At 42.6% G+C, this 15,200-nt stretch overlaps 1 protein-coding gene across 1 annotated transcript in view; it reads right to left on the bottom strand.

Annotated features, from left to right (window-relative positions):
- The window catches only part of WNT3 (Wnt family member 3), a 28,604-nt gene extending 19,610 nt beyond the window's left edge, over window positions 1-8,994 (bottom strand). The window contains exon 1 of the mRNA XM_059489381.1: window positions 8,915-8,994. Within this exon, the coding sequence (XP_059345364.1) occupies window positions 8,915-8,994 (80 nt within the window). The remainder of the gene's footprint in view (window positions 1-8,914) is intronic.
- Window positions 8,995-15,200: the final 6,206 nt, after the last annotated feature.

Genomic DNA, 15,200 nt, shown 5'->3' with positions numbered 1-15,200 from the left:
CAAGATTCAATTTGGTTTTTCGCCACAAGTAACCACCTGATCCAGGACTAATTCTAGATCTGGTTTCTACAAGATTCAATTTGGTTTTTCACCATAAGAAACCACCTGATTCAGGACTAATTCTAGATATGGTTTCCACAAGACTATTTTTTCCCCATAAGAAACCACCTAATCCAGGACTAATTCCATATCAAGATTCAATCTAGGACAAGATTGAATTTGGTTTTTCACCTCAAGAAACCACCTAATTTAGGACTAATTCTAGATCTAGTTTCTACAAGATTCAATTTGTTTTTTCCCCACAAGAAATGACCTAATCCAGGACTAATTCCTCCACGCCAGGAGGGGGCAGAGGGAATTCTCTGTCAGAACGAGGGACAAACAGGCAGGGGGAAGCATGAGGTGCCAGCAAAGGACATGAGGCTCCTGCAGGGGTAGGACAGTGTGGCATTCACATTCTCTGAAAAAATCCCTTCGCCCAGGATTCTTCTCCTGGGAAGCTGAGAAACCTCAGAGAAAAATGAAAACAATAATTGTCCCATTTGCTTCTCCTGTGTTGTGCTCATGTGGAATGTGTTTGGTGATTGTTTCATTGGATTCTGCTGTGAGTTGTTTTGACTCTTTGGCCAATCAGGGCCAAACTGTGTTAAGACTCTGGAAAAAGTCCCAAATTTTCATTATTATCTTTTTAGATATTCTTTAGTACAGTTTAGTATAGCATTCTTTAATATAATATAGTATCATAAAATAATAAATTAGCCTTCTGAGAACATGGAGTCACATTCATCATCCCTTCCTGCCATGAGGGCACCGCACAAATCCAACACACAAGGACCATGGATAGTGTTAGGACTAAAATTAAAACCAGGATTACTGGACTGGGCTGGACAGAGGCAGCTCCTGCAGAGCAGGGCTGTGATGGGAGGAAACATCTCCACTTCACGGGCTCACAGCACTTCTGAGCTGCTCATCTGTGTCGTCTGGGCACCAAAGGTTGATTTTGGCAACCTCCAAAGCCTCTGGGCATGTCCATGGTGGTGCTGTCACCCTCTTGTCTGGCTCTTCCCAATTGTCACAAAGGTGTCACTGTTCCCAAAAGGATGTGAAAATCACAGCCCCAGCCCCAGCACACGAGGGAAGGGTTTCCTTTTGGGTTTTCTCCTTCAAAACTGTGCTCCTGAGCATTGCACCACTGCTGGAGGCAAAGAATCTCTTTATATCCACTCTTTTACACTCTTTTTACATCCTCACTTCACCAACAGCAGCAGCAGCCTGTGCCCCACCAAACCCACACATGAGGATTTGGTATCTGAAGAGCTTATTTTTAGATTTTTAGGGGTAAAAATGAGCAAACTCAAAGGAAAATTAAAGATATAGAGACAGCCATGGCTTAGTGTTCTGCATCAACTCCCTGTCAGACAGACAACAGGTGAATGTCATTGAAAGCGTTTTAAAGTTTTAAAGTTTAATTTTAAGTTTAACTTTTAGTTTTAAAGTTGTTTTTTTAAGTTTATTAAAGGGAGTTGGTTGTTACCAAACCTAATCAGGCTTCAGCAATAATCAGAATTTAAAACAACAATTGAAATATTTTGCAACAATTAAACAAATAAACAAACAAGAAATCCTCCCCAAAAACATCTAAGAGATCTCTGCAGGTAAAACATTCCTTTTAAATGTGCCTCTGGCTGCAAGAAACTCCTGTGACATTCACTGCAAATTTCTCAGATATAAACCTCCATAATCTCTAGAAAATAACTGCAGGAAATTTGGGTGACTTCGTGACATAAAAATGGGATCAGAATAAAAAACCCTGAAGGTTTTATCACCCTTTTGTTGAAAAGGGGGCAGAAGATCTGGAGCCTGAGCCAGGGTGGGGCTGGAGAGCAGCAGGGAAAGTTTCTCATTTAAAATTATGAGCACTGGGAAAGATGCCAGTTAGACTTGATTAGATTTGTAAGATTAATTAAAAGGAGACAGGTTCAGTGAATTGTGAACAAGACAAATTAGCAAATTAGCAAATCAGGAAACTCATCTTCAGAAATGGAATTAAGAGATTTTGGCTCCTTTATCAGGGCAAATTTGCTTTTCAGAGTGTGGTTCTTTCATGTTCCAGGGGTGGCATTTTACTATTCTACATAAAAATTATATACAAAATATAATTTTAATAATAATTCTTAACATATATATTTCACAGAATCAAAAAATAAATCTCATTTTATATAAAAAACAGTTTTAAAAAATTACAAAACTGCCACTAAAAAATGAAACACTCCTCTGTAAAAAAGATCCCAGCCAAAGCAATGAGCAGGGTTTGCAAAGAACCCCGTGGTGTGCAAACAAACACCTGGTTTGGGGTTAATTTGGGATTTCTGAGGAGTCCTGGGTATGGTCCCATAAAGAGAAGGCTCATGGAGTGGGAGAGCTGGGGGATCTCAAAAATCCCTCTGTCCCAAGGGAAAATTTATTCCAGGAAAAGCTGGAATTAATATTTTAAAAGCTGGAATAATATTAATTTACAGGAAATAATATGAAATATTAATATTTTAAAAATTAATATAAAACCAGAATTATATTATATTATATTATATTATATTATATTATATTATATTATATTATATTATATTATATTATATTATATTATATTATATTATATTATATTATATTATATTATATTATATTATATTATATTATATTATATTATATTATATTATTGAAACTATAATAAAATATAGAGAAAGGATCTTACAGAAGGCCTAACAATACAATAATTAAAAACTGGTGACTGACTCCTCAGAGTCTGACATAGCTGGCTGTGATTGGTCATTAAGTAAAAACAATTCACATGTTGGATAAACAATCTCCAGCCACTTTCCAAATCAGCAAAACACAGGAGAAACAAATGAGATAATATTGTTTTCATTTTTCTCTGAGGCTTCTCAGCTTCCCAGGAGAAGAAATCCTGGCAAAGGGATTTTTAAGAAAATGTGACAGTGACACAGGAGAAATCAAACACCCCCTGAGTGTCAGCTAGAGAATGAAATGTGAAATGTGTTGATTACAAGACCAGTCAGGTCCGTCTGTATCAGATCAGAATATTAAAGAAGAAGTTGCAATAAAGTTGATGCTTTTAGCCTCCTGACCTGGAGTTTGTGACATCCCTGGGGACACAGGGGGGACCTCCAGGTTTGTCCTGGGGCTCCACTGGAGCCTTGGGCTGCACCTGGGTTGGAGATTCTGGGGATCCTAGTGAAGACACAAATGGCACAGCCCCCATTAAATGTGCCCTGGGGATGGAGTTGATAGTAAAAGATTTTAAAATCACTAAATTTGGACAGCTAGAAAGAAAGTTAGGCTTAGTAGGCCCTGAGAAATGTATTTGTATTTTTGTAAAAAAATGCATGTAAAAGTGTAAATGTATTTTTCACATGATCTTGTGTTTGCTAGATCATGTGAAACTGCACCTATGTAGTCATTATATGAAAAATTATATAATTGTTAGATGTGATTAGTTATAATTATTGTTTAATCATGAGAAACTGTGTTAGGGGTTTGAGGGGGATCATGAGAAACCCATGCTTGGATGGAATCAATGTATAGAACAGTGTAATAAAACATTGTATTGTGATATTGTAATATCAATAGAACAATGTAAGTTTAATAATTAAAATGTAAGTTATATAATGATAAAATATAAAAACATGTTCATCCCAAACCCATGGTGGAGTCAGATTTGGGTCTGTACCTCTGACACCTAGAGCTCTCAAGAAAAGCTTTATTCTTTAGCTCTGTCCAGTCTGTTCCAGCTCAGCCTTCTCAGGGCTGCCCTGCCTCTGTCCCAGGGTGTGAGCTCCTCCCTGACCCCAGCAGGGTGATGGGGCAGTGCAGGACATGGGAAATCACTATTTTGTGGCCTCCTCTATCCCAGCACCTCCAGCTGAGAGGGTGTGGTGGCCAAAAATCCCCCCTGAATTCCCAGTGCTCATCCTTGGGGTGCCTTTGGCAAGTGGGAAACACTGCTTTTAGTGAAGGAGTCAAATAAGGAGCTGGTTGCAATTAAGTGGCTTCTTCAGAGCTCTTTCTGGCCACTTAAATTTAGTTTTGAGTTTACTTACAGGACAGAGATTTGTGTTTTAAGGGCAGAAAGGCTCTTGAGTGAGGCAGAACCCTTTTCCCGTGGCTCCAGTGGCTCCAGGCTTGCCCTGGCCTTGTCCTGGAGACACAAGGGGTTAATTTATGAGGGATTGAGACCTCCTCAAGGCCAGCAGCGTGACACTGCTCATTGCTCTGTGCTGCTATGCTCATTTTGAAGCTGTTGCTGGGCTCAGGACTCCACTGGAATGAGCGGAACAGAACGAGCTTCAACCCAAACCATGCTGGGATTCTGCACTGGGCAGGGACAAAACCAGCAGGAGATGTCACCTGGAGCCCTCTGCCAGCTCCTTGGAGATCTGCTCTGGCAATGTCCTGCTGCTCAGGATTTGGGATCCACCTCAATCCCAACTCCAAAACTCTGCTTTCCATGGCATGGATTGCCCATCCCACCCAACAGGGGTTCCCACCAGCTAAACCTGGCTGGGAAAAACACTGAAAAAAACCTTGAAGCCCACAAAACCCTTTAGAGACAGAAGCTCCTGAGCACTTGTGGCCAGCCAAGTACTCAGGGCTGGTTTTTCCACTGATCTGCTCTGGCAATGGTTGGGGCAGTCCTGCTGCTCAGGATTTGGGATCCACCTCAATCCCAGCTCCCAAACTCTGCTTTCCATGGCAGGGATTGCCCATCCCACCCAACAGGGATTCCCACCAGCTAAACCTGGCTGGGAAAAACGCTGAAAAAAACCTTGAAGCCACAAAACCCTTTAGAGCCACGAGATGCTGAACACTTGTGGCTAGCCAGGTACTCAGGGCTGGTTTTATTCACTGATCTGCTCTGGCAGTGGTTGGGGCTGGTCAGGACTCAGGATTCACCTCAATCCCAGCTCTAAAACTCAGCTTTTCATGGCATGGATTCCTACCACCTAAACCTGGCTGGAAAAAACACTGAAGAAGACCTTGAAGCCCACAAAACCCTTCAGAGACAGAAGCTCCTGAGATGGTCAGGATTTGGAATCCACCTCAATCCCAGCTCCAAAACTCTGCTTTCCATGGCATGGATTGCCCATCCCACCCACCAGCTAAAACCTGGCTGGGAAAAATGCTGAAAAATACCTTGAAGGCCACAAAACCCTTCAGAGCCATGAGATCCTGAACACCTGTGGCCAGCCAGGTACTCAGGGCTGTTTTCAGCCCCAGGTGGGCCCAGCGTGGCCCCTCAATGCCCACACCAGGAGGAGCAGCAGCCTGCTCTGCATGGCCCCACCACAGCTCCCCATCTCCTCCTTCTCTTTCAGCAGCACTGAAAGCGTTGGACACGTCTCTGAGGGAGCTTTGTTGGCCCCAGCTCCTCCTGTCAGCACTCACAGGCAGCATTTCAGTGACCTTTTCCCATCTGTGCCCCGTTTGTTCCCCTCTCAGGGCTCTGATGGGACGGCAGCATGTGAAGAAGCATTGGAGCTGTGTCAAAATACCTCACTGGAGGTTGCATCCACAGCCTGAGCCACCCCTGGAGCTCACTCAGAGCTGCCTGGATGGGGACAGGGCGATGTCAGGGAGTTCCCAACATCCCAGCAGGGCTGAAATCCTCTCTTGGCTTCTCCATCCTGCTGCACCAGTGGCTTTGGAGCCCAAACTCTGGGTTTGGAGCACAGGGAGCTGGGGCAGGACCTCCCTGAAGAGCTCCAGGGCTGCACTTGGGCTCTCCTCTCTCTGGACAATGTCAAGGACCTTCCCAGCCCCTCAGTAAAACACATCCCACAAACCCTGAGCAGCTCCATCCCTTTGCCTTTATCCCCTGCACTGCCACTGCTGCCAGCTCCTGGCATTGTCTGGCTCACAGTGGGGCAGCAGGACTATTCCAGCCATTATTATATATATTTATTGTATTATATAGATATTATTTAATAGATAATTATAGAATTATATATGATATAATTGTATTATGCATTATATAGTATATATTTTTATATATGATATGATATGATATAATATGTTATATTATATTATATTATATTATATTATATTATATTATATTATATTATATTATATTATATTATATTATATTATATTATATTATATTATATTATATTATATTATATTATATTATATTATATTATATTATATTATATTATATTATATTATATTATATTATATTATATATAAATGGGTTTTGATTACATATATATATGGGTTTGGATTATTCCAAACCCATTTATAAGGTGATCAGACCCCATTCTCATCATTCTCCTTCTCTTAGGGCACACACAGACGCTTTTTCCCCACCACAGGAATAAATAAATAAATTTTCTCCTTTCTGTCCCACAGCAGAAAGGATCTGTTTGGATGTTGCTGCCAAAATATTCCCTATCCAGCAGGAAAATCCAGCAGGAAGGTGGTGCCAGCAGGACAGGGCACTGCCTGGGGTTCTGCCACATGAAATGCCCCCTGAAAGTCTTGCGTTTAGCAGAGATGGGTTTAACTGGGGGTAAGGAAGCCCAGGGACACCAGCACAGGGCACCACGCTGATGCTGAGCCCCACCTTTGCTCTCCTTGCCCTGTTTTGGGGTGTGCTGAACCCTGCAAGTTGGGCTCATCCCCCAAAGCCTCCTCTGTGACGGCCTCAGGAGCAGAGGATCAGGAAGACAATTGGAAAATGATGTTTTTTTAAGAGCATAGATATCACCATGCTAGAATCCACCACATAAACCCCATTTCCACAGAGCAGATATTGCAATCTTTCCATGGTACCAAAGCAGATCTTGAATTTCTGTGCTTTGGGAGCATTGTCTCTCCCTGAACTGTGGCCCAAGTATTTCTGCCCTTCTGCTCCCTCAGCCTTCAAGAAACCCCTAAAACCCCACAGCATCTGCAACCTCACCCTACATGGGGCACTCCTCGCATCCCTAGAGACTCTCTGTCACTTTGGTGCTGCCAGAATCGATAAAAATACATAAAAATACACAAAACCTGGATCTGTGGAGGAAATTCTGTGCGGAGTGTGCTCCACTCCCTCCTCTCCCAGGGATGCTGCTTGCCATGCCCCTGCTGTCCGTGCCCTACATCCTCTGTAATTGTTCCTTTGGGGTGAGCTCAGAGGGGTTTGGCAGGAGGGGATGGAGGGGCACACACCTGTGTGCAGCAGCATTTGCTCCTGGAAACGGGCACAGGAGACATTTTGCTCTATGGGGGATATTTTTGTTTCACGGGGGGAAAACGAGACCTTTTCACGGAGAAAAGAAAAGAGACTTGAAACGCTCTGAGACTTGAAACCCTCCTTGATTTGGGCATTAAATCCTGGTTCATATCAAAGCCTGAGGCAGCTCAGTGGGATGAGCTGATGCCGTGGTGAGGTGTCCCTGCCCCAGGCAGCTCAGAGCCAGCCTTGGCATCCCGACCTGTGCCCAGTGGCGCCCAGGTGGGGCAGAAAAGGGATGGAAGGAATCAAAGGGCTGCTCTCTGTGTTTCAAGAGCCTCCCCTGGCCAGGGCTGAGGGCCTGAAGTTGGGCAGCCACGCTCAGGGCGAGGAAATCATTTAATTCTCCAGGAAAACCTGCTGTGATTTAGCCATTTCATGAACCTGCGGAGCTTTGAAACGCTTCCTGAGCGGGGACTTCTCATTGTGCTCTCTGTCTTTCTCCTCTGGAAAGGCAAATTCTCATCCCAAAGTCCACGCTAATAAATGGATTATTAAAAAAAAATTTAAAAAATTCGTATTTTCCCGTCCTGAATTCTAAATATTCCCAGATATGGCAGTCCATTCCCAAGTTCACTCCCACCTACTTCTTGCCATCTCCATGTTGGCACTGAAAGGATCTAATTCAGGAATAAAGAAGAGAGACTTTTCTGGAAAGGCGAAAATAACCCAAGAATCTCAGCAGCACCAAATTCCACCATCTCCCTCTTTTCCCTACGGATCATCAGGCTCACAGCCCCTACCTGGCACATACAGAAACTTAACAAGAGATATTCCAGCAAGAAATCCTACATAAAGACAGAAATAAACTGAATTATTCTGTTATGCAACTTGCTGGCTGCTGGATTTAAATGACCTGGAATGTTTAATTCAATATTTCTTGTTCTAAAAGGCTTCCAATTGCATTTTGTTACTGTATTCATTTATATAGAGTTGGATTTATTTTTAAAATAAGTAACTCAGGTTACTTACCAGCCTCATCACAAGATACAACCAGTTCTTTTAAAATCTATTTTTCTCGTTGGTGCAAGGAAATTAACGACATTTCCATAATTAAAATGAACAAAATCCACCTTTGAGCAATTTTCCTAATGAATGTTTTCTCAGGTGCCATTTGCGTTATTCGCCGGACTAAATTCACATGACAGAATACAACAAAAGAAGGGAAAGAAGTCCAAAAAAACGCAGCAACCAAACAGAAAATAGAATTAAATTATTTTTTTTTAAGGATTAATTGCAGTTTCATGGAAAGGAAGAAAATCCCTGTGGCAGAGTGATGGGAAAGACAAAATTCCCATTGCACAAGGAAATAAAACCGCATCCTTTCACATCTGAACGAAGAGCCCATTGCCACAGTGCCGAAAATGGAGAAATTAAAGAGTGGTAGGGAAGCCTCCATTTGTGCAAAGGGAAACCCAGGCATGGCCCTTTCAAAATAACCCCCAAACTTTTCCACAGATTTCATTAATTACAGGTCAAATCTGAAGAAATTACGCTTCGACTCCAGCATGCAGCTCCGCAGGGCGAGGGGTGAAAAGGAAGGGAACACACAGCTCCCATGGCTAATAATTAATGAATTCATTAATCAATCATAGGGAGAGGAAGGGCGAGGGGAGGAAGGAATCTTACCACCAAATTGGGTAACCGGCTAAGACCTTTGTGCCATTGAAGAGAAAAGACAGAATTAGTCCAAGCAGGTGGTAATCCATCAGTCCAGGCTGGTGCAAGGGGGAAAAAATCGCCGCGAAGTTTTCAGAAAAACATGAAGTGCCAAAATGAAGAAATCCCCCCTCCTCCCAAGGAAAAAAAAAAAAAAAAAAAAAAAAAAAAAGAGGGGGGGTAAAAAAGAGTGAAGCCAAGTCCCTGGTGGCTCGGGTGACTTTTCCTGGCTTGTCAGAAAAACACCTCTCCAAGCCTTTCCCCCCGTAGATCATCCAAAAGCGTTCTATTAAAAAGTGCAGGGCTCGGGGATGTCAGCAGGCGGCCAATCAGACCGCATGGCCCAAGGTGAGGGATGAGGCTCAGCCCAGGGCTGTCAATCACCCTCTCCTCCCCCTCCACCCCACAACTTTGTTCCGAGCCTGGCTGCCACAGACAAACCCTCTGTGCACCACACTCCACTGGGGCACTGCGATTTGGGGCGAGGATTTTCAATTTTTAATTTTTTTTTCAAATTTTTTTTTTTTTTTTTTTTTTTCACTTGGAGCCCAGGATGTGCTGCCCCTGAATTCCAGGAATTCAAGGTAAGGATGAAGGGTGGCTGTGGTGAGGGGTGGCTTAATCTCACACAGGGAGTGAGACAGAACTTGTTCTTCAGATTGTTATGTTTGCCCAATTATCCCATAGTAAAAAAACAAACAGTATTTGAGATAGCAGCAATTTTAATTGAACAGTTTAGAAAATATATATTGACAATACAATTTGATTAGAAACAAGGGATAATTTGGTTCCAATAATAGTGCATAAGCAAAAGATAACCGCAGGGTACGGATTAAATGATATTGTCAATATATATTTTCTAAATTATTTAATTAAAATTGCTGCTATCTCAAATATTTTTAATGGGATAATTGGGCAAGCATAACAAGATGGACAGGGATGGGGACAGAGAGGGGAATAAAACCCCTCTGCTTGTGGTAACGTGGGTAAAACTGGTGATAAAGTTGAAATAAAACCTGCAATTCCCAGGTTTTCAGCATGTGGGGGTGATGGATGGAGGGGGGAGCAGGGGCAGATTGGATTTCTATTGAGAAAAAAATGCCATGTCATGGTGAGAGGGGAGCAGGCAGATGGGGACATGTCCCATGGATGGATTGCTTGTGAAGTGCATCTCTGGATGCAGGAAGATGAAAATATTATCAAAACCCCACACATGTAACCCTAAAAAAAAACCAAACCAACAAATCAGTTTCATGATTTGCAAATACACCCAATAAAGATTTTACTTAAAAAATCCTTGTTATTGGGTAGAGAGCCTGTTTGAACAGGAGCTATTGTGCAGCCAGAGGAGATGACAGAACGGGACAAAGAAATGGGAGAAGCCAAACAAATTGCTTTTTCTCCTAAAGCATCTCAGCAACCACAGCTCTGCTGCTGCCCTGGGGTGGGACCAGCTCGAGATCAGATGCTTCAAGAGCAGCCAACAAATCAGTTTATTTCAGAGCTGTGGCAGCAATGGAGATTCAAGGTCCTGTCTTGGGAATGGTTTTGAGAGCTCCAGACCTCCTCTGGGTCTCAAGGCTGTGGGCACAAACAAATTCCTCGTTGTGTTTAATCACACACTGGCACAGGGAAGCTGTGGCTGGATCCCTGGCAGTGCCCCAGGCAAGGCTGGAGCACCCTGGGACATGGCAGGGGTGGAATGAGATGATCTTTAAGGTTCCTTCCAACCCAAACCATTCCATGATCCTGTGATGCACCTGCCTCTTGCTCCTGCCATTCTGGATTGCCAGTTCTGCCATTCTGGATTGCCAGTTCTGCCTGATTTTGGTGTTTGGGTGCTGAGTTTGGGCACTGCTGCTCTCAGAAAGGGTGGGTGCTGTCCTAGCCATGGCACACCCAAGGGAGGACACAGCACCTGCTCATATTTTCCCTCTCCATCCTTTCCTGCTCCTGCTGCAGGGGCTGTGAGGCCAAATTTCCCCTATGGCTTTCCAGCTGACTGTGACCCACCATAGATATTAAATATTCTTGTTCTTTTGGGGAGTTTTGAATCCCAAATATTTTTGTTCTTTTGTGGGCCTTTGAATCCCAAATATTCTTGTTCTTTTGGGTGTAGTCTGTCCTGGCAAATCTTCCTGGAACCCAAATGGGTTTTATTGAGCTGGGTCTAAGAAAGCAGCAATTGTCCAAAGACATTTGGGGACATGTGGATTTAAGCTGTAAATTTAACACTAGCTGGAAATCTTCCTCACATCTTGACGTTTACTGCTCATGTTTTTAAACACGAAGATGGACCCTGGTGTGGAGCTGGCCCAGCCAATTTACCCAGCCCTAAAGAGATTTTAGTCACATTTTGGGGTTAGTATGGGTCAGGAAATATTCCAAATAGATCCATAAGATTTGACTCACATGTTCTGGAGCTTAAGGGATTTTTTTTAGGATTAAGGTGTCCCTGTCTGCCTCATTCTAGGGCCAGGGAATGATCCCAGAAACTCTTCTCTTACTGCCTAAACCAAGCCCTGGGCTGTGTGAAATGCACTGGAGTGTCTGTGAGCTGCTCTGGCAAAAGCAGAACTGGAAATGCTGCCCAGGTTTGTGCTGGTGGATGTTTTGGAGCTGCACAATCAGAATAAGGATTAAAGGTGCCAAGGGACAGAATTTTTGTGGTTGAAGTGTCACTGCTAGAGAGGCAGCAAGTGGAGAGAGTGAAGTGAGATGTCTGCAGGTGGCTGAGCCCATGGGAGAGGAGAACATCAGAAATAGTTTTTTTTGTAGAAATTTAGTTGGGGAAATCAGAATTGAGGTATTGTTGGTTGGAGACCATCATCCAGGTCTGGGTGGACCTGGCAGTGCTGGGTTAATTGTTGAACCTGATGATTTTCAAGGTTTTTTTCCAACCTCAGTGATTCCATGGTGGCGGAGATGTTCCTGTCCATCAGACATTGGGGAACACAAACTGCTCCTTATCCATTTCTGGGTATTTATAAACCAAACCAATAATGAGCTACCAAGTGCTTCCCCTGCAGGAACCAGGAAGGACAGTGACCCCAGCCCCAAATTCAGAGGTTTGTTTGCTGCTGTCGTGGGTCAGGGATCTCCTACAACAAGAGCAGAGACACAAAATTCCCACACACTGATGTGGCCATGGGCAAGCCCTCAAAGATGTGAAGGGCTGATCCCAAGCACTCTGAATTCATGGGAATGGCTCTGAGGATGTCTCTGGAGATGCTCATCCCCCCCAAATCCTTCCACTTCTCCATCCCACTGCTCTCTGAACATCTCTCCCAGCATCACAGGGAGTTTGTGTTGCCCCACCTTTGGTGATGAGATTGTGTTTGGGATTTAAATGGATTTAAATGACCTGGAATATTTAATTCTGTAATTGCTTTTGGTTGGAGATCCTGGGAACAGAAGGTCCTGCCTGTCCCTGATCTGACTCCAGGAGACTCTTGGCTCCCAGTTTCTCCCAGTTTCTCCCAGTTTCTCCCAGTGAAACAAGCAGGGAAACAATGCCAGCTCTCAGCTGTGTCAGCCTTGATCCCCCAAGCCTTGAGGCAGCAGGCAGGGCTCCCCAAGGAGGAGGAGAATTTGTCTCCCAGGGATGAAGACTCTATTGGCTGTGAAGGGAACAGACTCACTTTGAGTCTCCTCTGATGTGAAATGAAAATCTGATGCGTACATGCTAAAATTATCCTGGGCATATTTCATGCTAGCCTGAACAAATATTTATAAGTTCCACAGCAAACATTAATTTTAAATGTAATTTCTAAGAGCAAATGACAGTTCCTCAAAAAGAGTACAATTTCAAAATTTCCCTCATAGATACCTCCTTGTGCTGCTGAGTGACAGTTTTATTAACTGAGGGTCTTTTCAATCACATCACTCTGTCTAGTTTGACAATATTGACTCTCAGAACCCAGTTTCAATATGCCCAGAAATGAAAGGAATTGAGGAAGTCAGAGGTTTGGCTGCTCAAGAAAAGTCCTGCTGCCTTCACAATGTCAGCACAGAGGTCCCTGTGTGTTGTGGGGACATTGTGGCACTGCTGGAGGAGATTTTTGGTTTATTCCAGCAAAGGAGCATTGTGATCCCATTGGAAATGTGCCTCTCCTTCCCCCTGGGCTCTAACTGTGCAACTTTGCCTTCTTTTAGCTTTTCCTCCTTTCTCCATCTGAACCCACCAGCAGGAAGACACCAAGTGCCTGGGGAAGGTGATGGGACCATGGAGACTCCTGGATTTGTGCTCGGCGTGGATTTATATATTTATATAAATGGGAATATTTATATATTCCCATATTTGTATGAATATTTATCCAAAGAATAGTTTTTAATATGTATATATATATGTATAAATAAATAGATATATATATAATATATACATATTATATATTATATATTTGTGTATATATATCCATAGTTATATACATATATATTATATACACGTCACATTATATATTGTATAATATTATATATACCGTTATATATTATATATAAAATAGTTTTCATAAATATATTTGTATATATACATAATATACAATATACAATATACAATATACAATATACAATGTACAATATACAATATATTGTATGTTGTCTATTGTATATTATATAATCCATCTGAACCTACCAGCAGGAAGACACCAAGTGCCTGGGGAAGGTGATGGGACCATGGAGACTCCTGGATTTGTGCTCGGTGTGGATTTCAACCTGAGGAACCCCTGAGGAGCTCCAGGAGCTCAGAGCCCTCCTGGTGGAGGCTCAGGGTGATGTGCAGAGGACAACCCACACCTGGCCGAGATGGATGAGCTCTGAGAGGGCGTTTAGAGCCCTGGCTCAGAGTTTTGGGGATGGCAGGGGATGTAAAACCTGTGGTGCACAGAGAGGGGTCAGGTCACAGTGAAGGGTGGCACAGGTGGGTGCTGAGGTTGAATTTCAGGTCTGGGCATGGCCCGGAGCAGAGCTGGAGTTGGATCTTCAGGACAATGGTCCTTTAAGGGTTAGCAAGTCCTAAAACAAGCTGGGTTTGTTGGTTTGAAGACCTAAATTTTAGAGTCTAAAGTGGGGGTGAAATGGGACATTAGTACTCATCAGTCCTAAAGTAAATAATTATAGAAAATCTGTGAAGAGCTGAGGAAATCCTTCCTCAAAGCCTGATGAAATGGCTCCTTCCATCTTCAACTCCTGAAATCCTGAGGGCTCTGCTTGCTGCTAACCTGTGGCAGGTAACAATACCATTCCCTCTTAATTCCCTGTTCTCATTTTTCTTGGCAAATATCCTTTACCTCACTCCATTTATTTACAAACTATTCTAAGTAGAATTCCTCCACTTGGGATAATTTTTGTATGCTAATGATGGTAGAAACTCATTTCAGACAATTTCCTGCAATGTCCCAGTCTTGTGACCAAGGCCCTGGGATTTCTGTTTGGGGTTGTTTTTTTATTTTTGTTTTGTTTTGATTTTTGGGTTTTTGTTTGTTTGTTTTTGTTTCACTTTTTTTGTTTTGTTTGGTTTTTTTGGGTTTTCTTTTGTGGGGGGTCGAGTTTTTATTTATTTTTATTTTTTAATTTTGGGTGGTTTTTTGATTTTTTTTAAGTTTTTTTTTGGTTTGTTGCCTTTTTTTTTCTTTGTTGTGTCTTTTTTATCTTGTTTTGGGTTTTTTATTCCCCTTTAAAAAGGAAAAACAAAATATGTATTTTTGTTAAAATTATAGATTTTTAAAAAATATTTTTATTAATATTTAAAATGCAACCTTTCCTTTGTAATAAATATATATTTTTTTATTACAAAGGAAATGTTGCATTTTAAAACATCAGCAGTGTAACCTGCTGTAGAACCTGTTCTCAAATCCCGATCAAGAAACTCATGTTGTGTTCTCAGCTTTCCCATGAGCTCCTCACATGATTTTGCTGGCCCAGGTTCTTTATCTACCCCTGGATTTCTTGTAAACCTGGGGAAAAATCACATTTTCTGTGTGGATCCCATTAGATGCTCCAGGAAGGAGCTGCCTCCCCCTCTGTGCAGCCTGAACAAGAACACCCAGGAATCCCAGGCTGGATAAATTCTGAGCAGAGGAGCAGAACTGGAACCCCAGATTTCATTTCTTTTGGGCAGAAAAAGGAGAAATTTTGCTGCCCAGGGTTCAGTTGTTCTTTCTGGTCACAAATATCCTCCGTGGATCACAGGAAATGAGGGAAGTGGAAGTGCTGAGTGCTCTGAGGACACTTCAGCAGCTACAGACTGTCAATAAAAACA

This window comes from Ammospiza nelsoni, chromosome 26, assembly GCF_027579445.1.
Source record: "Ammospiza nelsoni isolate bAmmNel1 chromosome 26, bAmmNel1.pri, whole genome shotgun sequence".
Classification (NCBI taxonomy): domain Eukaryota; kingdom Metazoa; phylum Chordata; class Aves; order Passeriformes; family Passerellidae; genus Ammospiza; species Ammospiza nelsoni.
This window is presented reverse-complemented; position numbering and strand designations above follow the sequence as displayed.